Source organism: Girardinichthys multiradiatus, chromosome 3 (assembly GCF_021462225.1).
Source record: "Girardinichthys multiradiatus isolate DD_20200921_A chromosome 3, DD_fGirMul_XY1, whole genome shotgun sequence".
In the NCBI taxonomy this organism is placed as follows: Eukaryota; Metazoa; Chordata; class Actinopteri; order Cyprinodontiformes; family Goodeidae; genus Girardinichthys; species Girardinichthys multiradiatus.
The window spans coordinates 18,024,092-18,051,616 of NC_061796.1; the positions used below are offsets into that span (position 1 = coordinate 18,024,092).

Here is a 27,525-nt window from a genome sequence, read left to right on the forward strand (position 1 = left end):
GAACTTACCCCAACTTGAGGCAGCAGCAGGCGCCCTTCATCCTAAAAGAGACATGGAGGTGTATCTTGAGTGACTCACATACTGCATAGACGTGACAGGACTTAATGTTCCAAAGCTTGATTTCCTCACATAAGGTTGTTTAGACTCATGTTAAATGCATTTTAAAGATGCCAGTAGGAGGCAAGATATCAATAGTCAAATCAGCTCAATAGTCAAACAGTGAGATGATGTTTCCATTCTATAGATATAGAAAATGTTACACTGTTCAGATGTCTTAAATATGCTTACATAAGTCATTGTCTTGCAAAATGTGGTTTAAAAATCAATTGAAAGGTAGTCAGTCTCCAAAGAACAACTTCAAAAGACTTTTAAAAGGCTGGAAACCTCTTAATGAAAACATGTTTAAAAAGCACAAGACAATCTGTCTCCTTGAAGTGTAATATAAATCCACACATTAAGCCTTTAACATTTACACCGTGACAACTCTCTGACTGCACAGAGTGTAAAGTTTTACAATTTTCTTATAGCTTTTTGTGAAAAGTGATGGTACTTTATTATTAAATAGTATTAATTGTTTCCAACAGATGTAACCCTAGATTAATAAAAACTTTTAAGGCTACTGCAGTCTCCAAATGATTCAACCCACTGAATATTCCTCATTAGATCACACATTTGCAAATCAAGTGTGGTCTCAGAAACCACCTGAAGCAACCAATCAAGGACCTCAGTAACATTAGGTCTGTTTAAGACCGAACACATCAAATAACTCTAAAAATTACATTTCATTGGATGTAAGGAATATGGCTAATTAGAGAGAACTGTCCAAAAAGTTCAAAGAAGAAATCACTGCCTTGTAAAATCAAAGAAAAGGAAACAAAAAAATAATAAAGGCCCTGAAAATGATTCGACAAACAGTCGGAAGCAGGGTTTGCACGTTTAAGCTCACAGGAACAGCGGCTAGGCCATCTGGACATAGAAAGAGGAAGCTATCAACGGCTGCAACCATATTTCTGAGGAGGCACATCATCAGAACTTGGTAGCAGTAGCCACTAAGATTTCAGTTTCCACAGTAAGACACATGGTTAACACTGAAGGGCTCCATACCTGAACAAGGCATTAACAACAGGGCCAGTTCCAATTTACTCACAGCTATATGCATAATCCAAAGAGGTTCAGGGAGTTTTCTGGCCTGTGGATCAAGGACAGGCCTATGTCTGGGGGAGAAAAAATTATGTGCTGAAAAGAACTCAATGCCTACAGAGAAGCATTTGCATTTGGCACCAGAGAGCTGCAGTATGTGGAGGTAGTGGTGGCTTTTCATAAAGGCAGTTGCCCAGGGCAGCAAAAGGGGATGTGGGGTGATTGCACAAGAACTTATGTCTTTCGCGTTTTACATTGCTCGAATGACTTTTCACAAACTGGCCGGTAATGGAGGCAGCATTCATGCAAGATCCACCACTGTGTGGAAGGCAGGTGTAGGGAAATCCTTGGAGATTTCATACCATCTGTGGCAAAGCAGAACCTTCATCCTTTTGGACCTAAAATTGGACAATGTTCCCAAGCATATCTCAAAGTCCACCAAGGCGTGATTTTAAATGATGTGCTGGAAGATTGCCATCTTACGTACTTGACTTAAACTTTGCTAAAGAATTTGGATGGGATTTGAAAAATGTGGTTGCAGCAAATAAACCCAAGAACATTGATGGACTGGTGGCCTTTGAGACACGAACTTCTGGCAGCCTACCTGCTTGCTTTGATAGTTAAACAAACAAAATATCAAGATATTTTAAACATAAGGTCTTAATAAAAGGTTTAACTTAACCCAATGAGCTGTGACTAAAACCTTAAAACACATTTATTAAATGCCAAAAATCTAACAACCGAAAATAGCCATTCACATTAAAGGAAACTTCCATATTGTGCTCAATAAACCAATTTTCAGACATTTTGTACACAGACCACATTTTTATTCTGAGCACAAACACAATGAGCACCCATTTGTAAAAATTGCCCACATTGCATTAGAGCGAGGTCAAAAGGAAGACGTTTTTCATGTAACCAATGTGTCATCTCTACCTCAGCTAATACATCCTAATCTGTCATTAACATTTTTCCCCACGAGTTGTCTCTCCGACTTCCGATGTGACGCTCTGTGTTCAATTACAGCCAATAAAATCCCTCAATCCCCATCCTCTCTGCTGAGATCAGGGTCATCACAGTTAATCACAGACTGAGACTTCATAATGGTCCTTCTCTCATTCAGGGCTGATGTGGCATGATGAGATGTGGGGAATAAATGGTATTTTTATTGGATACTGAAAAGAACATTAATAAGAAGTTTTGACAGTAAATGACAACTAAGATAGCAAATTGAGACAATAGAGGTAGTCTTTAAATCACTTACATCCTATATAAAACACGAGACAAGTTTATTGCACAGATGAGATGTTTTTATTATTGCATGCCAGTTTGTTTTCACATCCTTAAGTCTTAGACACAAAAACAAAACAAAAAATAGGTATGTTGAGATAAGAATATGTGGTCTAAAGCTGAGGTACCAAACTCACACTGGCTTCAAGAAAAGAGCAGAGACAAAAAAAAGAACATAACTGAGCTGAAGAAGATTTAAATCTGAAGATCACTGTCTCTGCATAACATTAGTTATAACCAGCTTCACAATATTCCTTCCTACTAGAGCAGTGGTTTAGCATTCATTGTAACTACATCAGACAATGTATATTTCCAATAGCTTCCATTTAAAGATACTGATCTTGTAAGTACTAGTTTACTGCTGACGTAACAGCTAAGGAAATCTGTCAACAAAAAGAAAACAGATGCACCCATGAACTGGACAAGATCAAAATTGGCCAATCTCTCATTGTTCAGCAGGTCAAATACTGAAAATTCGGATTTTTTCCTTCCCATTTCATTAAATGCATCAAAACTAAGAACTCACACTATCTTCCATTTATAAATCCATCAAATGGCATCTAAGTTGAAGCACTTCGTTTAGACTTTAGTAAAACTCTGTTAAAGGTGAGGGAACTGTGCTATGATGCAGAAAAGAACAATCTTACATTTCCTTCATTTTTCATTGGATCTATTAACAAACCTGTAGAACATTTCTTTGTGTGTTATAGTTTTAAGGCGAATAATAAAAATCCAAATCAGCAGATCAGACCCCAAAGAAAACCAAAAATCTGTATTGGCCAGGTAAAGCCTGATCAGTGCACCTCTACAGAATATCCCACTTATTAAAGCTGTTGCTCTGCAAGCTGATATTTGGCAATCTTAAATTTCACAATCAACCTGAGAACCTTTACTTGTTAGTCACAAGGAAGCCCTCATTATTTAGTTTGGACAAGACTTTACAGCTTAAAGTTCTCCACCTAGTTTCAATTCTTTGGCAACTTCACACGATGAGATTTATTGAGGAAGTTTGTTTACTATAAATGTTCTGCTGAGAAATACAACAGCAAATGCAGCACATTAGGAGCACTTTGTGACGTACAAACCAGTTGTTCCAATAAACAAGACACAATGCAACAATAAAGAAGCAACACGGTGGGGAAATCAGCTACAAAATGGAATAGGCGAGTTATGTTGTTTCACCAGAAAGTGGGATCTGGATTCTAATTCTTCACTCCAATGGTATATTGATGTTGTGGTGACAGATGATTAGTCATCCTTAGTGTTTGTGCCAGGTTGGGGCTGCCATGGGACCTCTGGCTGTTGTCTCAACCAGTATCAGCTCATCGGGGTTGTCCCGGGCCTCGTAGTGGAGCAGCAGGTCCTGTATGGCTCTCTCTTCAATCTGCAGAGGGGATAAAAAAAAACAAAAAAAAAACAGATCCTGCAGTTGATGGGATGGAATAATGTGTTCAGCAAAAGTACATTTCACTTGTGGGTGAAAACAGGAAACGCTGACGGTGAAAGTCTAATGGTGGTGTGAGTCTTTGAGATAATGACAACCAGAAAGCCACATGGAGGGAAAAGTGGTTAGTGAAGGCAGTGGCAGACGTCTGGCAGCAGCTGGAGGGAAGCATCGAGAGCAACACAACGTGCAGCACTGTACAGAAGGTGATGTTAAACAGATAATCAGCCAGACTGGAAAGGATAGCAGACATTCCACCCCTATGTACTCTAGTTCAAGGTCTGCATTCAGTCACAATGAGAGTGAGTGTGTGCATGTGCAGTCGACCTGGATGAGCGCCAGCGGCTTCTCTCGGCTGCGGATCAACGCGGCTTCTTGTTGCTTCTCCTCCTCCACAATGGAAGCAAAGGTCACCGTGGAGGAGAGGGGAGGGCTGCCCACTGCAGCCAGCACCCAGGGCCTGAGGGGAGACACACGGGATGGGTTACGGTTAGATGCCAGATGCCAACCAAGCTATGAGGACATGTTAACATGCCTGTATCTATGGCTTTTACTTTGCTTTAAACTCAACTCACTTAAGAGACCTGCTGTAACCTCCATTTTTCCTGATTGATCAAAATTCCTTTATTCATGAGGAGAAAAAAAAAGGTACTTCCCATGATTTTCTGCGTAACTTTATTATCAAACCTCGCTTAAGTTGATTAGAATATCAGGCATTCATTTATGTATAACTCTCCAAAATATCTGAATCAAGTTGAGGTTTGGACTTTGACAGGGGCTTGGCAACACCTTGATTATTTTGTTAATGTTACCCATTTGTCAGCCAGTCCGTTGCAGATTTGCTGCTGGGCTTAGGATCAATGTCCTGTTCATGATCCTCTATCTCATGAGGCAATGTATCAAATAAGAGACCAAGTTACCAGGCTCTAGTGGATCCAATGTCACCCCAATCATCACCACACCTCCACCATGCCTAAAAGTTGGTGTAAGGTGTTCGTTTAGAGTTTCTTTTTCTCCATATATGGTGTTGTAAATGTTGGCCACACATCTCTATCTAGGTCTCGCATATCCAGAATGGAAGATACTGTATGGAAGATGTTACTGGGAGAAGACCTCAGGTTAGCCATTTTCAGTGTCAGTGACACATTTTAAAAAAAGCAGTGGCATCGATCCAGAGCTCAGGTGAAAGAATCTTTTGGAGATACCCACCATTAGTTGTGCACTCCTCAAATCTGGTCTTTTATGAACCACATGTGAGAAGAAAGACATAAGAAGTCCCTTTTTCAGTCTGTCAAAGGCAATGCAGGCGATGCAGCAAACATGTTGAAGAAGGAGCTTTGGTCCCATGAGCCTAGCTGTCAACTTTTTGGCCTGAACACATCTAACACTGCATTGTCCTGAACACCACCTCCACAGTGACCCAGGGTGGTGGGAGCGTCATGATGCGGGGAAAACATTTCTTTCACATGGACAGAAAAGCTGGTCAGAGTTGATGGGAATACATGGCAATACACCAAGAAAAACCATTAGAAGCAGCAAATGACTTCAGACTGGGGCAGGGGTTCACCTTCCAGCAAAACAACCCTAACTATGTGTTAGCATGGCCTAGCTAAATGCCAGACCGTAATGCAATTTAAAATTGATATTAAAAATGATTCACTCAGGGGATCTGAATGCAAACGCACATCAAACTTAATGTCTTTTCACATTTTTTTATCATTCCACTACAGAATTAGGCTGTATTTTGTGTTGGCCTTTGACATAAAATCCCAATAAAATACATTAACGTCTGTGTCTGTAATGTCACAAGAAAGTTAAAAAAATTCTAGTATTTGCAAAGCACTGTAAATGTGTCTAAAAGCATTCAGTCATATGGATAGTGGGGCCAGGCCAGTGTAATGGTACGGCCAGGAGTTTCCTCTGGAAGTACTTGCTGAAGACCTAAGATGGAAAAAATGTCTGACATTCTGTCAAATCACAGATTAGAGAGGCATCTCAATTAAATCTGACTCGGGATCTGGAAAGCAGGAGCAATGATGGCTTCTTACCCTGCTTCCTGACTGAGCCTCAAACTCATCTCTCTCTCTCTGCTCATGCAAATGCCAAGCAGAACCTGAAACCTGTTCTCTGCTCTGTGTGATTGGCTGTGACATGAGGACTGCCCTTATCATTTCTGATTTACATCACTGTTTAATATCCAGAAATCTGCTGTTTACATTGCAGGATGAAGCTTGGGATACACTGCTTTTAAATCCTGTAAATGAATGATAATCAAAGATGGCTGCATGCTTCACACACTTCTTTTGGGTCACACACATACACATCGGGGCAGACAGTGTATAAAACAGCAGAGAACACCGCTTCCAGAGCTGTGTGTGTATACTGTGTTTATCCAGCTGTCAAGAGAGGCTGTAAAGGTCAGAGTGACTCAGTCTCTGCGGGCAGGACAACCCAGCTGTATCGGGTCACTCAGAGCAGTTCAGCTCACCCAGATTGGAGTATCCTGCCTCACTCAATGCATCCAAGCAGAGTACCCCAGCACTTTGAGTCAACAACTTAACCAGTAAGATACGAAACAATTTTACATAATTTCTTTCCCGTCCTGTGAAAATTTGGTTGAAACATTTTAACTTCCAACTTCAATCAATCTAAGCATTTTATTCCACCTACAGCAATAATATAAAGTAGAAATATGACACTGAAATGAACAAACAAAAAAAAGGCCAACTATGACAGCACAATAAATACCTCGACAGTGCCTTCTAGTGGAAATCAGCAGAACAGATCAGAAAAAAAAGCTCTGAGCAAATTCTTGGTTAATTGTTTCTGCTTCAGTCTGAAATTACAAAACAGGCAGTGAGAAACTCACCATTTTAAAACTCCCTCTTATTTAAAAAAAACTCAAGAATGCCGAAGATCATTTTTATTCATTTGATCTATGACCTGCACATTAAAACATTTTAATTAAGCCTCATTGAACCTCATTTTTCTATGCTTAGTGAAGCACTAATGAATTACATAATGTTACTCTGCTCACCCAATGGGCTTCTCTGGCTCGCCGCTCTCAGAGCTTTTAAAAGTGACCCTCCTGGCAGCAGGTGTAGCGCTGACAGAGGGTCCCAGGGCGCTCTGGACACTCTGTGCTCCTGGTTGCCCCTCTCTCATTAAACGGCTTTCTTCCTCCTCTATGAGGGCCCGAAATGAACACGAAGAAGGTGGGGACTGGACCGCTGTTGCCCTGCAGAAACCATACAGTGAAACAAATTAAGAAAATGTTGGAGTATTACTGCCAAAGGAAATGAATGACTTGCCTCTCTGTTTCCAGTACTGGGCCCTGTCCCAATTCCCACCCTACGCCCCTCTATGAAGTGTGTACTTTGTACAAGTGCATGTAGGGGTAGAAGTGCGCAGGTTACAAGTGTGCAAAATTGGAGAATTGGGACAATAGGGGTTACGTCATTGACTTGCACCTCTGCACCGTAACTGCAACATCAAAAATGGCGGGAATCAACGCTGTTTTCACAGTCTTGCTGCTAAAAAAACTATTTAAAACTGCAACAAGCAATTGTTTTGAGGAGAAGAAAGTGCAGGAAGTGAAGGAGGCTTTTACACCAGACTCTCGCCACGCCAGTGTTTGTTTGAAAGGTAACTAAAGTGTTATGGGCTACTGACTGCCCAGACTCATTCTGAACCCACTGGTATCTTATAATGTTGAACCTGAAAAACCAGTAAAAAAATATATTTGTCGGCTTGCTGTCTAAAGAAAATGCAGTTCTTATTATTCTGATTTGATGGCTGGTTACGTTGACGGTTGTGATTGGTTTTTGCTCAGAACGTCATCTGCAGCAGTGAATTGTGGGTAATATACTTCGGCGAAGTCCGCTTTGATGCGGGCTTCGCCGAAGGGCGGATGTGGGGCACAAAGGGGGCGGGGCAAAGGACGACTCTGGAGAACTGGGACACACTACGCACTCGAACCCATCAACGGGAACGCGCAATTCAGGGACACATAGGTGGAAGTGCGGGTATTGGGACAGGGTCCTGATCATTTGCATTGTTCAAATGTGAAACAGGATTTCAAACTAACCTCTTATCCCCACATCATACTTCAGAAGAACCAGATATGAAATGAGTAAAACACCTGGGTACTGAAATCAGCCGACTTTCAACTTAATCAGACCTGACCGGAGGCTGGAAAGCAAAAATCCTATCTTTAATCAGTGACAGCACCATACTCTGCAACATCAGGGCGTGCTGACAACACTCCTTTGTGTGGAAGTTGTAATGATGGGAAGAAGACTTCTTGTTAGTATCAGTGAGGTGCTTAGGGTCAAAAGAAGCAGAGAATTATGAAGCTTTGTTGAGAAATGTCTGCACTTTATTCAGGGTGCATGAGAGTGAGTGAGAGCAATATTTTCAGCAGATAACAAGAAAACTAAAGAGACTAATGAAACATTGGAAATGGTGGCAGACAGGATTTGGAAATTTCAGGGTAGAGTACGGACCTAAATACGCTAGAAAGTACACATGGAAACGGCTGTTTTTTTGTATTGCTAGCCATACTAAGCGCTTATATATGATGCTTTTTATTTCTATTAAAACAAGGTTAAACAGCACCCGCTTTTTCACAGAGTAGCAAGACGTCAACTGTGTTCCTAACATAAATTCTTAATGGCCAAGATGCCCGGAAAAATGTTTCACTTCTGTTGTTATAATTTTATTCTTCAAGAAAAAAGGGGAATCGGCTAAAATCAGTATTGGAAGGTTTTACAAAAATAAGGTCAGAAAATGCCCAGCAGTTTTTTGATTAATGCATCTCCAGGGAACAGCATTTGTATTTAATCCCAGTAAAGAACCCAAACAGAAAGCTAAAACGACACACACACACGTTCTCTCCGTGCATGCGTGGGTTCTCACCGGGTACTCCGACTTCCTCCCACAGTCCAAAAACATGACTTTTAGGTTGATTGGTCTCTCTAAATTGCCCTTAGGTGTGAATGTGTGTGTGTGGTTGTTTGTCCTGTATGTCTCTGTGTTGCCCTGTGATGGACTGGCGACCTGCCCAGGGTGTACCCCGCCTCTCGCCCGTAGACTGCTGGAAATAGGCACCAGCTGCCCCGTGACCCACTATGGAATAATTGTATAGAAGATGAATGAATTTTCTGACATTCCAGTTGAAGGCTTTGAGCTAAGAAAAAGAATCACATTAACAATGATAGAACCACAATTTTAAAAAGCATTATGATCTGTTATTTATCAGCTAGCTCACCAAGTCTTCTCGCTGCTTTTGGGTGGAGTCACTATGGGAGCTGATTTGGATGGTGGAGAATCCACACTGGCCTCCCTATTGACCATTGCTAACATCTTCCTCTGCTTCTGGGACAGTTTGGAGGAAACAGGGGAGTGCTTGATGTGGGAGGTGACCCTGCAGGCAGACAGGAAAATCCACTCAGCTGTAGTAGTAGAATGCAATCTACATGTAGTGTGGCACAAATGCCTTTACTAGGCTCAAAAGGCATTATGTCCAATATGTGTTCACGCATCTGCTTAATAAAAACAAGAAGTAATCATCCTCTTACATTCCAGCGTTTTTATGGGTGGCACCAAGAGTCTGTAGAGAGCTGGCCTCCATATCCATGATGGCTCTCAAATCCAAGACTGCAGGTGCATGAGCAGGACTGTAAAACCATAAATATATTGGCATGATGGAGACATTCCCTTATTTCAAAGACAATGAAGGGGTGTGATAGAAGGTTAAAGTGCTGCTTATTTATACCTGCACTTAAGTTACTTTATCACTTTTTAATCAAGAACTTTATCTTAAATTGCATAAATGGTGGAGAAAAGCATCCTTACCAAGGACTACTCTTGAGGATATTTTTTGAGTTGGAACTTGGGGGAGTTGGCAGGAGACTAGGAAGGTTGGTTCTCAGGGAACTTGGAGTGCTGGGTGGGGTCTTCAGTTTCTGGCTGAATGTTCGCTCATCCTGCGGAAAGAAAATTAAAAACAATAAAAATGAATACATCATTTGATTTAACAATACCTTTAACAATTTGTACTATAGCTGTGCAAACCTTAGAATATTTGTACAAGTTAAAGCATCTGTCAAGGAGTACATTTACTCAAAACATAACTGTACATTAGTGTAAAAGCTTAAGGTTAACGATGAGCAGAAATCAAAGTATTAACTGGTAAGACTTAAGACTCCTATGATGATCTATGAGCATAAGTTACATGATAAAGATGTAAAGTAACCTCAGGTTTGTCATGAAAGACAGGAGACTGCACGTCTCGGGGACTGCCGACTCCTACGCAGCTGCTTTCTGAGTCAGATGTGAGGACCTCCTGTAGAGACTCTGTTGAGTTGGCCTTCCCCGACTTAACCAGAATAGGAGACACCACTGGACAAAGGGATGGCACACTACTGTAAGATTAACCAAAACAAGCTGCCATCTTCAGACCTGCACCGATGAAGAGTTTTTTAACCGAATGTATAGAAGCAGATTTAATGCAAAATATGATGATGCTGAGGTCTTGTTTTGTGTGTGTATATTTTGAGTGTGTGTACCCGCAACAGGAGGGCTCTGAATGACATCAGAGAGAGTATAGCCTCCTGAACTGTCAGAGCGTCTCCTCGGTTTCTTTTTTGCCTTCACCTTTGCTTTCTTCAACAGGATTTCCCTGAGAATGGAAGATAAATAAGTATAAGCAGAATCTTATCATGGAAAGTGCATTAAAAACATTTAGACCTCTTTAGGATTAGGATTCAATTTATTGTCATTACACACGTCACAAGTACAGAGCAACAAAATGCATTAATGTTGTAGTTTACTTCAAAAGAACCATGAATAACCAGCTGACAGTCTTTGGACTGAACGAGGTTGGAACTTTTATTTTCTCCATGCGAGGTTGTTTGTGGTTTTTGGAAGATCTCTGGCTTTAAATCAAAATTGTTATTTTATTTAGCTGTTTTATATTAAACTAATTTAATGTTTGGACTGGATTGCATTTACCATTTATAAAGTGCTACAAGAAGCTCCCCCAATTTGGCCAAAACAGTGGTCAACTATCGAGCCACTATTCTGTAGAAGGTTTTTGATGGCTACAAAGGGGAGTGGTGGAGACGCAACATGCTAATAAACAAAATACATTTGTACAAACTCTAATGGGATGCATGTATATATTTTAAGCTGTATGTATCATTTTGACCCTTTGTGAAGAACGGTTAACCAACAATAAACATCTAGGTGCAGAGAACAACATCTGTACCTAAATAAAAAAAATAAAATAAAATAAAAAACATCTATGTGGTAGCCATCTGTACACCCTGAATCACAACTGTTACAATGCATCATTAAAATAACATTCATTCCCATGAAGAGTGTGTTTATACGGGATCTATTTTGGGGTTTTGTTTTTTATGGCACCAATATACCTGCGACATTATTGTTACACATTACAGCTTGTACAGGCTGCAGACCTTTCCTTCTGCTTTCTTTCTTAATCAAAGCCATGTTCATATTAAAAGACACTTCCTAGACCTCTAAAATGGGACAGTGTTTTACTTAGTATATTCATTCTTTTGTATACCTGCAAGACTGCACAAGTTCTCCCTCTGGTTTGGGGCTGAATGAGGAGTCCAAATCCTCCTCCTCATATGCACTGAGGTCTGGTGCACCAGGGTATGGAGTGATGACCCGCTTTTGCATTGCTGGGATCTGAAAACAAGCAGTTAAACACACATTCAATGGGTGACACTGGTTTCTGATCCAAGTAATGGATGAGAAGGTTGGGTATTTTTGTCTCCACATAAACGTTAAAATAAGCCTGTCCTTCCTGTGCTGTGTATGTCAGAGTGGAGCAATGTTCTCTGCCAAACTGCAAATACTGAAAACGAATGACTTAAGGACAAGGAGAAAAAGCCCAAGGCATTGATTCAGCCTGCAAGCTTTCCAGAACCAAGTCCAAACAATCATCTTCCTTGTGCACCACAACAAGCCTGATGAGCAAACATTGAAATCATGAGCAGTATGGAGCACTGGTGTGACTCACCATCCTCCTGTAAGCTGCAGAAAGCTCCACGAGGACCTCATCACTAAGAATATCCAGAGCCCTGAGGACAACATTCAAATAAAGGCGCTAACACATAAACCTTTATTTTCCAACATTAGCATCAATCACACAGATTAGAATATATAGAAAGAAAGGTTTACTAATATAAACAGGACATCAAGCAAGCAACCACATGCCTGATCTTAGTTAAATACCACAATAACACAAGATTAAATAGCTCTAAGCTTTATTTGCTGTGATATTAAAAAACAACACTTGTTCAAATGGTACGAGTTAGTTTTGGCAAGCACTCGTAATAACTGACTCTCACTTTGACTCCAGCAAGGCGGCCATGTTGAGGACGATGAACTGGAGGCAGGACAGTCTCAGCTGTTCTGCGTTGTACATGGCGGCAAATTCCAGCAGCTCCGCAGCGTTCTTCAGGGTCACTGGGGTGGGGGGGGGGGGGGGGGTGTTATATTTATTAATCCAACAACTGTGTTTCTGTATCCGTCCAAGATCCTCCCTCACTAAATTTATCATACTATATCTGTAGTGCTACAAGATACAGTCGCGTTAAAGAGTAAATACCCCTTTTTTCAACAAACACTCCCAACATATTTCTTCAGAAATAGTGAGCCAAACTATAAGCAGTTCAAAAACAAACAGTCTACTATTATAACGTTCATGGGAAAGAATAAAAAGGCAGTTAGCTGGTCTGAAGCATGTGTATTAACATGATGCCAGGAAAGGAAAACATTAACAACAATCACAGCAAAGCATTTGTTGTCACCAGAAAGTAACCCACCATCCAGGAAGGTCAAAGTAAGGAAGGCAGGAGGGGTTCAAAACATCACTTCAAGGCTAATTTCAGGCCACCATTCAGCAGTGAAAAAGGAAATGTCTTAAGACAACAGATAACTCTGCACTGACCCTCCCTCCAACACCAGATGTCCCTTCAGGTTCACCGCAAGCACATACTGTGCAGTGATCAGGGAGATATAAAAGAAAAGTCATAGTGGTGAAAACCCTCAGTCAGCATGTTGGGTGCTAAAGTTCCCGAACCCCTGCAAAAAACAAATGCTTCATATCGATACCAACTTCAACTGCAAAGCACGGTGGTGGAGGGCTGATGATTTGGGTTTGTGAAACCACAAGACCAGAGCGTCCTGCTGTTATTGAATCAGCCATGAACTCTTCTGTAAACCAAACTATCCTACAGTTAAAAGTCAGACTTCCTCTCTTTGTCTTTTATCTCTGTTCCATAAACAAATTAACATAATTGCTTCATCTAAGGTTATTAATTCTCATTTTACAATCTGATAACAACCAGAAGATTTCTTCACGCTCTACATTACAAACAATAAGCTTTAAAAGTAATATTTTCAAAGATCCATGCTGCCTTAACTGAATGGCTAATATGTAATGTAATCAAACAACGTACGGTTCTCAGTGATGACGACCTCGCACATCTCCTTCAGCCGCGTGATGAGCAGCTGGTCAGCCACAACAAGCACGTTACACACAAACTCAACATTGGGAGATTCTGTTGAGATAAAATGAAAACAAGTAACAATAAACATTATGACTAACCCTAAATGGAAGATCATTAATTACTCAAAATGTGATTTCAGCCTCTAAAAAACCCCAAGTCACTACCTTTGATGGTGGGAGACTCGTCTGTATAAATATACTCGAGAATGACCTGGAGGATCTCTGAGCTGGTGGGCATCTCTAGTGCAGAACATGATGTTGCCTGAAGGATGGAACGCAACAGCATTATCAACTAGAGCATGGGTGTAAATGTGAACAAGTTCACTGGGTAGAGAATACAGCAATCATTTATTTTTCATCAAATTTCTTTACCTCAATCCAAGGGTTTCCAAGCATACTGTTGAAGTATTCTGATCCGGGGAAAAAACAACACCACGTAAGCATAAACATCCTGGATGTGCATTTCCATGAGGATAATAACATTTACAGGAACTCACTAAAGTATTCATAACCTGTTGAAGTAGTCTAGTGTCTTAATGTAATTTTATGGAAAAGACCAACTAGTGTGTATTTGTGGAGTGGAAGGAAAGCACAAATTTGAAAACGATTTAAAAACACAAATCTGAGGTGTGACGTACATTTATATTCAGCCCCTGACCAGTTTGGTCAATATTTAGGGGCGCCAGAGTAAAATGGGCTGGATACAAAGGCCAGTAACACTTTTCATGTAAAAATAACCTAAAAACTTATGTATTCTCATTCTCTCACTTCATATTATGCACTAGTTTGTGTTGATCTATCACCTAAAATCCCAGTAAAACAAATTAAAGTCTGTGGTTCTAATATGGCAATATGTTTAAAAATAAAAGAGGCAAAGATGTTGCTACAAAAGAATATAGTTTACAATTTTACACACATGATATTACCAACTGATACAGGATATAATGGACCAATCAGCAGCCATTGTTTCCTAGTCTAGTCTTAGCCTCTTACCCAGTCTTGCACAGAGGACACTTTTGTGACATGGAAACTCTTTCCCGTCATCCGATTTTAAAGTGACATCACATAGATAGGAGCTGTGAACAAAAACAATTTAGAAATGTTTCTTTCTTTGTCACCCGTTTTTTCCTTTTTTTACAACTAAAACTAACCAATATTAATACCCTTTTTTCTGGAAAAACGTGGGTTTGCTGCCAATTTTCTTCTGTATCACATTGATTTTTCCATTTTCGTACTTCACGCCATCCAGTCTGAAGAGATGGAAACAAAAGAATCATTAGAGCTGCTGACATTAAATCGATTCTGCATTTGCTTTAGAGCAGCAAACAGCTTCTCACCGTGCAGACAGGCTCCCTAGGCCAAGCTTTTTAGCAACAGCCTGTAAGTTTTTCACAGGATTGGCCCCTCCTTCGTTGGTTCCTGGCTTGTCACCTTTGCCCCCCTTCCCCTTTTTGCTAGACTTGGAGCCCTTGTTGTTTGCTTTGTCGTTGTCACCTTTGGTTGAAGGGGAAAGGGAATGGTACACCTCAAGGGCTGAGCAACCTCTCAGACCCAGGTCCTGCAGACTGCTGATAAGCCTCTCGTGCTCCAAGTCCTGGCCAAAAGAGACAGAGGAACACAGTCTAAATGAAATAGGCCCAGCTGAATCAGAAAACTGTGTATCCATGATACTCCACAGACAGACTGGAGAAGAACTTTATTAAGCTTAAATAAAAATAGACCGTGGCATAGCACAAACCTTTAGCAGAAAGAAGAAAATACTCTCTACCGACCTGGTTTTGGCTTGTTGACATCCCTGAGCCTCTTGGCTGAACCCCGTGCACCAGAAGCTCACAAGCATCCGTGTAGATGAAGTGCAGAGCATATTCCAGCATGTCCGCTGGGATTTTCTCCAAAATGAGTAAGTCGCATCCGACAGCATCTTCGCTCCTTCTCACTTCCTTATCGAGCTCCTCGTTCACCCCGCAACGCTCGGACATGAACTGTTTCCGGAAGAACTCAGACCTCATGGACAGAATGTATTTGTGAGCGGGGAAGTTGCGCTCACCAGCCTGAAGCGTCACATCGTGGATGCTGTCCATTTCGTCCGCCTCCTCCAAGAGGCTCCGGAAATGTTGGGCGAAAGAGGACGGAGAGATGCTGGGAACCTCATACAAACTGGAAGATGCAGATAACCAAAAAAAATAATTTACTTTTCTGGTTTATTAGACATGTCTAACACTATAGAAAAAAAAAAAAAAAAACTTGAAAACCTCATCAACCCCCAATACATCAGTACGTGCTTCTGAAAGGTTAAAGATTATTTAGAACTGGGTCAAAAAACATGAAGATTTGGTGCCGAGTGATTATATCATCATGACCGCAGATTTACTGTAGAATTCATTTCTCTGAGATTTGCCTTGACGGCAGTTAAGTGTTAGCTACAGGAAATAATAAATATTAGGCATTCATGATCTCTATGCCTGTAAAATATTCAGCGACTCTTTTTTGTTTACCGCAGCACGACCGTTTTAGACGATACAGTAGTAACAAGCTGTTAAAGTCATTAGGAAACTACAACTAAGTTGTTTCATGGCCAAAACAGAGACATCAGCAAGAAACAACTTTATTAATAAATGGAAATAATCACTGTTTGCCAGTAGCTGGATGGACTGCTCATTATCTTTGGTCTATGTGCTATGAACCCAAAGCAGAAAGACATTACCACCTTTAAATTGTTTGTTTACACATCGTAACAGTTCATATTGTTATTGCGACGTTTATTAATATTATCCTAAATGGTATATTTCCCTAATATCATGCAGAACTTTAAGATTTTTTTTATAAATAGTGTTCCCACCTCTAGATGGCACGGCTACCAGCGAACATTTTAATGATGGTGGAGATCAGATTTCACATTTTCTGTTCCTCAAAAAACTAATAAATAAATTCCCCATTTCTCTTCCTGGTTATTTTAGCTCCAGAACCGTTTATACTTAAGCTACTTCATTCTACTGTAATTTATCTATTTTAATAAAACTTCAATTCATTTAAAAAGTAATTAAAAAAAGTATTAAATAGTCAAATGGGTCTAAATTTATGTCCAGAAATGTATATAATCTGATTAAACTACATAATACAACCATGCAGACCGTACAAATTTACTCTTATACATCCAGTGTTTTCTACACTGAAACAAAAATTTTAAGATGTTTGATTAGTTTACAAGCAATTTATTTTAAAACCAACCCAGTTTTAGAGAACCTAAAAACCAAAGTTGAGTTTAAGAACAGAAGCAAACATGGGATGCAAATAAGTGTGTGACCTGTCCCTTCACACTTTCATTATAATCAGCATTAAATGTTCATTTTAAAAAAGCTGGTCAGTAAAGTCACAGATTCCTCCACCACCTTTTTTACCTTGGATCTGTAAATAAATCTCCCAAAAAGCAAATCATCACTGAGTTAAGAGTGTTAACTAATCTGATGTGTAAAAGTAATGCTTCAATGCGTCTAAGCAGAGCTCATACCTGGTTTTGGGGTCAGCTTGAAGGACTCCAAAATTTCGTCCCTTGGAGTCCATTGTGATGCTCACAGCTCTGTGAACAAAAGGGAGCTTCTCTAGGCGGATTCGCTCATACATGGTGCCGGCGTCCGAAGGACCACACACCTCCACGCTAACCTCTGAAAATCAAATGAGTTTTACAAAATAAACCAGGTAAAAATAAAATTTGCTTTTTGTTTCAAAATCCCTACATCCTTTAAATCTCAATATTTTACTTCTGCTATTCTTCTCCTTACTAAGTGGACACTGGTGTCAATAGAGCTTGTAAGGGAAACAAATTGTGATAACACACACCTCTACATTTCTGAGGTGTGCAATAATGCAGTTCTTTGTAGTTAGGTTTTTTAAAAAGCCTGTCTCCTGCTGAATTTCACTGTATTTTGTAGATTTTATTAAACTGATGCAGAGAAAGATAGCACTGTAACTTTGGCCTGTTTGAGAAAGTACTTTTACTTATGATCTGAACGTTTTGTGGCCTTTTTTTTTATTCATGCAGAAAATATAAAAAGGTTTTTGGGGTTTTTTTTATTCTTAAAACGGAAACCAAAGTCAAAGAAACCACACAAAAGAAAATAACTTAAGCAAATTAGGCTCTCTATACACTTTAGCACCTCTATAGTGGATTATAAAATGCAATTAAATGGGACAAAACATAGTTTCTCACCTTTTTTCTCTCCGTACTTTTTAAATTCGCCAGCCCATGCGCCACTAAAGCCTTCCCCGTCAGGAGTCACAAACATCATGCCGTTCTTGCTGAGGGCGATGTCCGACATAAAGACCTGCCTCGGATACGCCCACCGGCATTGTCTCACCGAGCTGCCAGAGGAACGCCAGCAAAACACCTGATGGAAACGGGATCAACGCAAGGAGTTACCCAACTCTTAGTCATCACTGCCATCTGCACAATACCATAAAGGCAAGGCTTTTTTTGCAGAGTTTTCTTGTTACCTGTACAGCAAGGGTTGGATAACAATAGGAATAGTGAGGCGGTGATAAAAATATAAATAGGATACATTCCGTTGGTAGGACAGCATTACAAATCTACAGCTTCTGGGCTCTGTAATTATGGCTGATATGTATATAAAGACACACATAACGTACTCTCCCTGCTTCATCTAATGCCAAGATGTTGATCTTTTCCCCTCCGCTGTCATTCAAGATCTGTTGATGTACTCGATGGTCCAGACTGCCACCACTGACCAGGACCTTTCTGATGTTCAGCTGCCTGGAAAAACAAAAGTCTTTCAAAACTAGTTTTTCCCACTGGTTTCCTTCATTCATAGCTGCCATCTGTAAACAAACTACTGGGAGGTTGTTTCACTCACCTCGAAGCCATTTTTTTGCACTGGTAGTCAGACAGCAGATAAACATCCCCTTTCTCAGTCACAACCACTGTTGCTCCATCACTAGCTGCTGCCATAGCGATGCCAACATCCTTGTGGTGCAGAGCCGACACCTGGCGGGGCGTCGTCACGCACTTCTCCCCATTTGGGTCAAGCAGGTAACCTACAGTAAAGACACAGTGTACAGTTACATCTAGGGATTACTGATTTAGTCACATACAGAATCATATTATTTAGTTAATATTTCATGTTCTTCACCAGTGATGCTGTAATGAATGCATTCAACAAAACCTCCCTCCAACATTTTTTTTTTAAAGTTCAATATTCGAGACTCCATTACACGCATATTTTAGTCTCTATGTATTGCTGCATGTATGCTTTTATGTACTATATGCAGAGGCTTTCATCTTAATCCATTAAACCAGACTGTTATGCATCTGAAAATAGAGGCAGCATGTTTTAATGGTTTTGCCGAGCCTTACCCAGCTGCCCTCCATTCAGGCCCACAGTATACACCGCCTCTCTGGTCCACAGCGCTGTGTGGAACCTCCCTGCAGCTACTCCAATCACTGCCCTTCCTTTCAGCATTTTGGAGAACACCTGATAAAAACAGGGGATGTATGATGTGAAAGACTCAAATAAAAAAAATAAACAAAGCATGATCTGAGCTTTTTGGTTTAAAAGATCGGGAGATTTTCCCACCTGTTTAGGAACATGTGCTGAGCCAGGAGGAGGAGTCAGGCCCAGCTGGTGGAAGGTGTTGAGACCAAACGTGTAAACATAGCCTTCCTCCGTCAGCACCACTGTGTGGTCTTTAGCTGCTGCCACCTGGGAGCAGTGGTGGGACATCAGACCCTCAACCATGCGAGGAACCTAAAAACAACAGAGAAAGAAAATACAAGAAAAAACTATAAAAACAAATAAATAAATAAAAATCACAGATATGTCTGCATTTGTTTTCCCCAAAGTTATTATGTAGTTGCATAAAGACCACCTTTAAAAAGTATTCACACCCCTTAAAATGTTCACATTTTGTCACATTACAAGAACAAACCTCAGGTATCGTATAGGGATTTGTTGTGATAGACCAACACAGAGCAATGTGTAACAGTGAACTAGAGGGAAAATAATATTTTTTTAATATAATTTATGAAAAGTGTGCCCTGTATTTGTTTTCAGCCCCTGAGGCAACACTTAGGAGAACCACCACCTGTTCTAATTACCACTGGAAGTTGCTCTAGGTGTGCCTCTACCATGTTTGCATATATAGAGACTGAAATTCAGGCTCAAGCTCAGTCAGATTGGATGAAGAGAATAGTTGAAAAGCCATTACTAAATATTTTCACTTGGATTTAGGTTTTTGAACACACCAGTGTGACACATGGTTTAATATAAACCATTTAACTGCATCTCTGGCTGCATGTTAAGGGTCAATGTCCCGTTGTAAGGTCTCAAATTCTTTGCAATGCTGACAGCTTTTCTTCCTATATTGCCCTGCATTTCTCTCCACCAATCCTCCTATTAGCTCTGACCAGCTTTTATGTCCCTGCTGAAGAAAAGCATTTCCACAGAATGATGCTGCCACCACCATGCTTCAAAGGGGGATGGTGAGTTTGGGGTGATGTCCAGTGTTAATTTTATACTGCGAGTGGAGTTCTGCATGTAGGCTAAAAGTTTACATTTTGGTTTGACCATCATGTTTGCCATGTTCCTTATATAGCCTTTGGAAATTAAATGACTTCTTATAGCTTTCTTTCAACAATGGCATTCTTCTCGACATTCTTTCATAAAGGACTTATTTGAGCTCTCCATGAGTTACCCTGGGCCTTAAGATGTTTAAAACTTGGGATATTGTTGCTGAACAAACCCCAGCTTTAAACTTCGAAACAACCTTATCCCTGATCCGTCTGAATGAACCTTAATCTTGATAAACCCTTTGAATTTCGCCACTGAGGGACAAATATAAAAGGGATTATTTTACTCTTCTATTCTAAGAGATGTCGGAAGCCTTCTCAGAACAGCTGGAATTATACAATGGTTAAAAAACAGAGGGCTGGACTCAATTTACTTAGAAGGCAACATCTAAAAAGGTAATTGTTGGCAATGGATTTTATTTAGAATGCTCAGAGAGAAGGAGGTTGAATAAAAATGCCCTCCACATTTGTCAGATTTGGAAACAATGTATCTTTTTTTTCCCAACTAAAATTAGGCACTACCTTATTTTTGCCTACTAAATAAAATCCCAATAAAATACATTCAAACTCAATGAATAAGAAAACTTTTGCTAGGCACTGTACGTATAGGAGTATCATAACTAAGTAATGAGTGGTATTGATAAATACAGCTTCACACCAGTACTGTGTGCCTCTTCCAAGTCGATTGTGGTTACCATACGGCTTTTTTAATAACTTCAGAGCAAAAGCCCAGGTTCAGTTACTGTGGTGACCTAATGATACCGAGGATAAATTAGAGTCAAGACTTCCTTCATATTGTGCCTCAACTTCTAAGGAATCTTAGAAGCTCAAAACAAGAATATCCAGATCTACATCTGCCTTATGTGCTTAAAAGACAAGCAGTGACTGAGCAGAATAGGCTTTGCCTTGTAGTTATTGACACTGCTGAGTCATGGAGAACTAATGCAGTTACAATAAAGTGACACAGCAAAATGAAACATAACTCACCAGATATGTCTGTTCATCTCCATGACCAAGTCTTCCACCTTGTCCATGTCCACAGGTAAACACCTGGCCTTTCTGTGACAGGAACACAGAGTGGAACTTACACAGCACCACCTACCGGGAGAAGGACAATTAACACATAATTATGATTTTCCATTGTTTCGTTTAGTTTTAACAAGCAATATTCTGAATGACCGGGTTGTACCGGGAAAGACTTAGAACTTTGACCTCACAGCTGAGGCTGTGATGCATCCCCCTCCATGATATTCAGCCAAGCTCTCTTGTAGCAACATTAAAAACGCTACACCAATAAAATGTCAGGGCACAAATGGAAAAGCAAACATCATTATTAATAAATTGTGCCCTCAAGCCTTCAATAGACCACAGAGATGTTTCCTGAAGAATCTCATTGATGTGGACTCTTACACACATGCATGCACATCAGTGTAGCTCATTTAATTAAAAGCATGTCATTTTGGAATTAATATTTAACCTCTAGCACCTGCTGGATTAGGTTAGGAAGACAAAGCCTACACTCAGTGTCGCCAGGTCATTGTGTGGTCATGATATCGGATCTGCCCGACCCACACCGATATTATGAAATTACTTTGCAGTTCAGGAATAAGAAAAAAACCTTCACAAAAGGTTTATTCTGTATGAAAAGGGACATAAAAACAACTAAAGCTTAATTATTTATTTAATTCACAAAAGGCAAAACTCATAGCTAATAATACTGGCTCCTGTTTAAGAGATTAGAATGGAGCTCAGAGAGCCATGTTTTACACAAGGTTACCCCAAACATCTCAAGTCAGAATACTTTTCTTTTCTATACTCACATTTCTAGAATATCTTTCCTGAGTTTTTAAACCAGCCTGGATTTTTGCAAGCAAAGTATTTAACTCGAAACACTTCCACAAATCCTGAAACAAGATAAGTTAAAAGATCGTTTCTGGTAAAGAGCCATTTCACTGCGTTATATGCATCTAGACCAGCTTCCAGCAGCTCCATTTCAAAATACATAACACCATTAAACCTGTCAAATCAGGCATGGATTAACCTACTGCACAATTTATTTTTTGTATTTTTGTAAAGTTTTTCACATTATCTGTGAGATGGAGATGGCGCTATGACAAGATATCTCCCTAAAAAGGACAAATAAAAGTTTAAAGTCTAAATTACGTGTTGTCCAAAGCACAATTTCTCAGCTTTGATGCCTTTATTTTAATTGCAAATACTTCAACAAATTGGCAGTTTAAGATATTTCTTTAGATTTTTTATAAAACACAGTGCAAGAATTAGATCTCTAGAAAGTAATGTAAAATGGTACTCTCTGGAATTGTACATTATCAGTAAGATCTTAGTAAATAATAAAAAAAAATTGTATACTGATAAAAAAAAAGCTTAGGACACACTATGAAATGTTCAGCCCAATCTCACCCATGATCCCAGTTGGGCGTAGACTATACCAGTCTGAAGCAGCGGTGGTCAGTCAGGACAGAAATCTGTTACCTTGTTAGGGTGTAAAGAGAGTCTGGAAGTGTTTGAGAGGCAACAGAACCGACCTCAGTCACAGTCAAGCGTTGGGATTTCTTTAAGTCAAATTTTACGCAGTCAGGAAGAATTAACTCATTAACGATCCAAATGCTGTTTGTTGAACACTAGAACCACTAAGGGGCAACTTTGATTCCTTGAGCATTTTCCTCCTTTCGGAAGTTTCTTAGATTTAGCCATTAGAGACTCACATTTTATTGACCTACAAAATAAATCTTTTACATTTTGGTTTACTGCTTAAATAAGTCGTTTATTTTGCCTCAACAGGTACAGTTATAAAGTGTTTGATCCAAAGGCTTCCAGTCATCACCACTCTTAGCAATACCGCCAAATCTTTTACATCTCTGCAAAGAAAGTTGTGCAGCTTAAAATGTAAAAAACTCAAACTTCAAATTTCTTTTTTCAAACTTATTCAGTTGTGGACACCAACAAAAGCAATCGCCATACGTTTCTAGCCTGTTAAAGACAGCATAGGAACCCTGGTACATTGAAAGTGTTTCCATGTAAACAGCCTGGTCAGCACGGCCTTACAGCTTCTGATTACAGTACGACTCAAATCTACCATGTCATAAACTAAGATCAGACAAGAGAAAACAGACCACACAACACATTTAAAATGTCATATTCAACTAGAGGATATGTCTGTGGTTTGCTAGCTATCTAAAAAAAGCATCACAACTTTCCAAAAATATTCTAGAGTTCCAGTTATTGCAAATTCAAGACAGCTATGAGTCAAGGGAAACAAAAACCTGCTGATGAACTCTAAGGAGAAGGTTATGTAATGCAGGACTCACAGGAGGGGAGTGGTTATCAGCTTTGCCTCAATTGCAACTTATCTCTGCAGCACAAGTGCCTTTTTTTATAAACACTGATGTAACATTTTTTGGCAATGTCTTGATAAATGAGGTGTTATAGAAGCCATTTTCAGTCCAGTCTGCAGGAAAAGATGACTCCATCTCTCCTGAGGGATGACACAACATGAGTGTGCCGTCTCCTTACCTGCTTGATGTAAACTCCAGTCCTGGCAAACACGTCCACAAGCTCAGGGTGCTGTCGGCTCTCCTGGTTGCCGTGGCCCAGACTAAAATTAGTATTGTTTCCCCACATGTACACTTCTGTTGGGTCTGCATTAAAAGAAAAACACTACGAGAAGAAGAGCCACAACACTGTCTCTACATGAGGGTTTATTAAACTATTAAAAAAGGAGTCAAAAGTGTGTATAGAAATTATTACACATTAGTTCCTTTAGACAGAAAGAGCAATTTATTGTTCAAAAATACAAAACCAGACTAAGTAGAAGGTCTGATTACCCCCCACCCTCACATAGGTTTCATCTTTCAGTTGTTCTTACCTGTACTTTTGAAGACAACATGTGCTGGTCTGTCTTTCATTGTCAGGTCCAGGACAGAGAGACCCTCCTTGTCATGAGCAGACAAAAGTCCACCATGCTGCACATGAACCAAAATTACCATGAACAAATTACCCTATTCACCTTTGTAGAACGTTGTCCAACAAAACTAATTTTGTGTGTTACAACATTATTGTGTGGATTCATTTCATTAGTTTTTTCACCTTGAGTTAACTTCATGTTTTATATTTTGTCCTTTTATCACCAACTTGTTGGTATTTTATGTGATAGTCCAGCACAAAGTATCGCAAAAATAAGAGGAGGAAAATCATACATGGTTGGCATTTCTTTCACAAATGAAGTTCTAAAGAGTCCGGCATGCATTTGTTCTCAGCACCTGAGTCAATGCTTTGCAGAACCACCTATTGCTGCATCTACAGCTGCAAGTCTTTCAGATATGTTTCTACCAGATATGCAAACCTGGAGACTGAACTATAATTTTTAAGTCTTACCACAGATTCCAAATTAGATTCATATCCAGACTTTGACTAGGCAATTCTAACAGGAATATGATTTAATCAATGATCTTTGTAGGTTTGGACTTAGATTTAGGGTTGCTGTCCTGCTGTAAGGTGAACTTTGGACCATTTCCTAGGTCTGTTGCATACTCTTAACAGGTTTTCTTCCAGGATTGCCCTTTATTTAGCTGCATCCAGCTTTTATCATCTTCACTGTTCTTGATAAAGAAAAGCATTTCCACAGAATGCTGCTGTCGGTTTAACTGTGTTAAACCAAACCATGGTTTAACTGTATTTAGAGGAGTGTTGAGTATAGCTGCTTGTCTGGTTAATCCTCTCCTTGCCCTGCCTACCATTTTAGCAGGACAGCAATAACTTGGTAGGTTTTCAGTCCAGTCATACTTTAATTTCATATAGCGCTTTGGAATCTCCAAACATTTTGAAAACCATGCATCATTTTCCTTTCACTAAAGAATGATTCACTACTTTGTGTTCACCCATCACATAAAATACATTGATGTTTATGGTTACAGCAATGCAAAACGTGAGGTACAGATACTTCTACAAGGAACTGCATGTATCCTTGCTTAAAAAACAAAACAAAAAAATCAGCACTGTTGTTAAGGATCAATTAAGACGTACCTTGACTAATGATACGAGACAGTCGATCTGTCCATAGAAGGCACTGCGGTGCAGGGCATTCCAGCCAGATTCTTTATCCTTCAACATCAGATCAGCCCCTTTAGTGTCCAGCAGCCACTCTAGCAGGGCCTTCTTTCCCAGAGAGGCCGCAAGGTGAAGGGCTGTGCGACCGAAGGCATCCCGCAAACTGGTTGCATTGTGGCAGTGTAAAGTCAGGAATGCCCGGAGCTTCCCTTCGGAGCCGCTAGTTAGGGCAGCAACAACCTGGTCTGCGTGTTGCTGGGACCGGCATTTTGGGGTGCAGTTTGGAGGTGCCAGACTCATCCTGGCCTCTTCAAAGTCCTCACTGAAGTCTGTTGCACTTCTGTCACAGAGTCCTTCTGACAGCCCACCACCCACAATTGTGAACAATCTCAAAAGTTTGTGGATGCGTTGTAACAAACCAAGAACACTGCGGCTTAATTTGTCCAGAGCAAAAAAAGCTCCTCGAGGAAAGTAAAGTATCCAGAAATGGTTGAGTTGGTTTGGAGTGCTAGAATTGTGCTTGTGTTGAGGTTCCACTGCACCCTAGCGACCCCAGAGACTTTTCCTGACTTGTCTCAGTCCACCATCTCGACCAAGTACTGAACACAGACTAAGCTGCTTGCAGCATATAACGGCATCATGAATTAAATAAATACAAAAATTAACATATGTTTGATACAAAATTGTACATCTCAAGATTTGCAAAAATAGTTTTTCTATCCAATCATTTACAAAAGGCAACAATTTCAAAAACCCTGACCTTCATGTACAGCAGTCCAACCATCCAACTTGAGGGGAAAGGCCACCTTCCCCCTCACAAACTCACGCTTTGGTTTTTAAAACTCCATAATTGTAGGATGTACCTGAGGAGAAGAATTAGGTTATTACAAAAATAGCATTTATTAATGCCACGTTGTGTGTGAGAACAACGTGTGCAGTAATGCTGCTTTTTTTTTTTTTTTGCTGCATCCTTAACACCAGTAAGTCTTTCTCGTAAGGCATTTAGTGTAGCAGAGTAAGATGCTAGAACATAATGGGTAGTAGGGATGTCAAAATGACTCAGGTAATAACAACTTGGACTTAAATATAAACTTTAAAAGTTTAGATCTGCTAAGTATGATGGGGAGTTATGTTAGCACAATTTCAGCATTATGTAACAGGCTAAATAAGCCGTCAATCATTAAGTTTAAGGTTTGCCATCTTGTCACGACTTCTAAATGTTCCTACACTAGATTCCACTTAAAGGAAACGCAACTTAAAAGTTACTTATTGAATATAAAATGAGAAATGTTTGCCGCAACCTAACTAGCTATCCACTCATTGCACAAGCTAACGTTTAGCTGTTAGCTTATATAGCTCAAAATGTTTCAGAATGTTGTCCAATTTAAAATGTAGAAGCAAACCCGACCACCATTCAGAAAAACACCCCTAAGGGTTTGTACTGTTCTCCTTGTTAACATTTATCATCTAATAGCACTGCTGCGTTAGCTTGCTTTAGGAGAACATTGCTAGCTAGCCTGAAGAGGCTACTGCGGTAAAAAAAAAAGAGTTAAAATTCGTCTTCTCTTACCTTCCGCTAGATGAAGAAAAAAGCGAATACTGAGAAAGTAACTTTAGCGACGTACATCCAGTGTGTCATAATTGCAAATTTAGATAAAACTTTAATGGCTTTTTATGTGTGGTTAATTTTGACAGGGCTTAAATCCTGCAGGTTAGGCAACAACGCCCACTTAATACCGAGACTTCTGATTGGTCTAAACGGATACACACTAATCTCTAATTGGTTCTTTTTTAGGGCACGTGAAGTACGTCAGGGATGCTGTTACTAGATGATGTCATATGACGTTTTTGTTTTTGATAATCTTGTGTATTCAAAATACGTCAAAAAATTAGATGAACTCTTCTAGACTTTTAAGAGGAATAGGGTTTATTTTCTAAAAAAAAAGACAGCTATGATGAATGATTACTGTAAAGGTGGACTTTATATAATAGATTTCACTACAGTAAAGAACTCTTCCAAAGTTAACTTGCTAAAATTGTTTTCTTCTCTCTTCATTGCAGTTTGTTTTTTCCTAGAAAGTGACCTTGATTTTCCTTTAGTGTTTGAGTGTAATCTTATGATTACCCTTTAAAAGGTGACTTTATTTAAGAAAAAAATGCTGTAGATTGTTAGGAATGACCTTTATTAATATGACTCATAGCTGTTTTTTCCCATTTATACCATAGTGATATAAAATATAAGTTCTAATGTTTCCCTTTTGTTAGAATAGGATAAGAATGCTCATTGGCACACATTACAAGGATAAATGGCCCAAGGGTTGTCATGAATGACCTGTGGCTGGGGCACTGGGGTAGATAGTGGAGCAGCCGGTATTACTGGTTTTTATTAGAAAGCCACAAAAAACTTAGATTAAGTATGGATACCCGCTACTACACAACCTAACAGATAGACACCAC

At 39.8% G+C, this 27,525-nt stretch overlaps 1 protein-coding gene across 1 annotated transcript; it reads right to left on the bottom strand.

Annotated features, from left to right (window-relative positions):
- Window positions 1-2,428: 2,428 nt before the first annotated feature.
- Window positions 2,429-26,800, bottom strand: ibtk (inhibitor of Bruton agammaglobulinemia tyrosine kinase). Its single transcript, XM_047361103.1, has 29 exons — window positions 26,639-26,800; window positions 25,045-25,931; window positions 23,888-23,984; window positions 23,536-23,660; window positions 20,989-21,099; window positions 19,010-19,180; window positions 18,790-18,907; window positions 18,290-18,470; window positions 18,066-18,189; window positions 17,629-17,806; window positions 16,930-17,083; window positions 15,194-15,578; window positions 14,759-15,015; window positions 14,585-14,671; window positions 14,415-14,497; window positions 13,794-13,831; window positions 13,587-13,683; window positions 13,372-13,473; window positions 12,259-12,376; window positions 11,928-11,988; window positions 11,466-11,593; window positions 10,444-10,556; window positions 10,131-10,276; window positions 9,731-9,861; window positions 9,454-9,552; window positions 9,144-9,299; window positions 6,912-7,112; window positions 4,202-4,334; window positions 2,429-3,814 (listed from the first exon to the last, which is right to left on the bottom strand). Exons 2-29 carry the CDS (start codon window positions 25,366-25,368, stop codon window positions 3,689-3,691), a joined length of 4,044 nt encoding a protein of 1,347 aa, XP_047217059.1. The 5' UTR covers window positions 25,369-25,931; window positions 26,639-26,800; the 3' UTR covers window positions 2,429-3,688.
- Between the last annotated feature and the right edge of the window lie 725 nt (window positions 26,801-27,525).

Bases quoted from the DNA above. Each gene is read 5' to 3' on its own strand.
- ibtk (XM_047361103.1), bottom strand. From the start codon at position 25,368: ATGAGTCTGGCACCTCCAAACTGCACCCCAAAATGCCGGTCCCAGCAA. The intron at 23,985-25,044 runs GTACGTCTTAAT...GTTCATGTGCAG, and splicing joins GTCTCGTATCATTAGTCAAG to CATGGTGGACTTTTGTCTGC. The intron at 23,661-23,887 runs GTAAGAACAACT...CTTTTAATGCAG, and splicing joins TGTTGTCTTCAAAAGTACAG to ACCCAACAGAAGTGTACATG.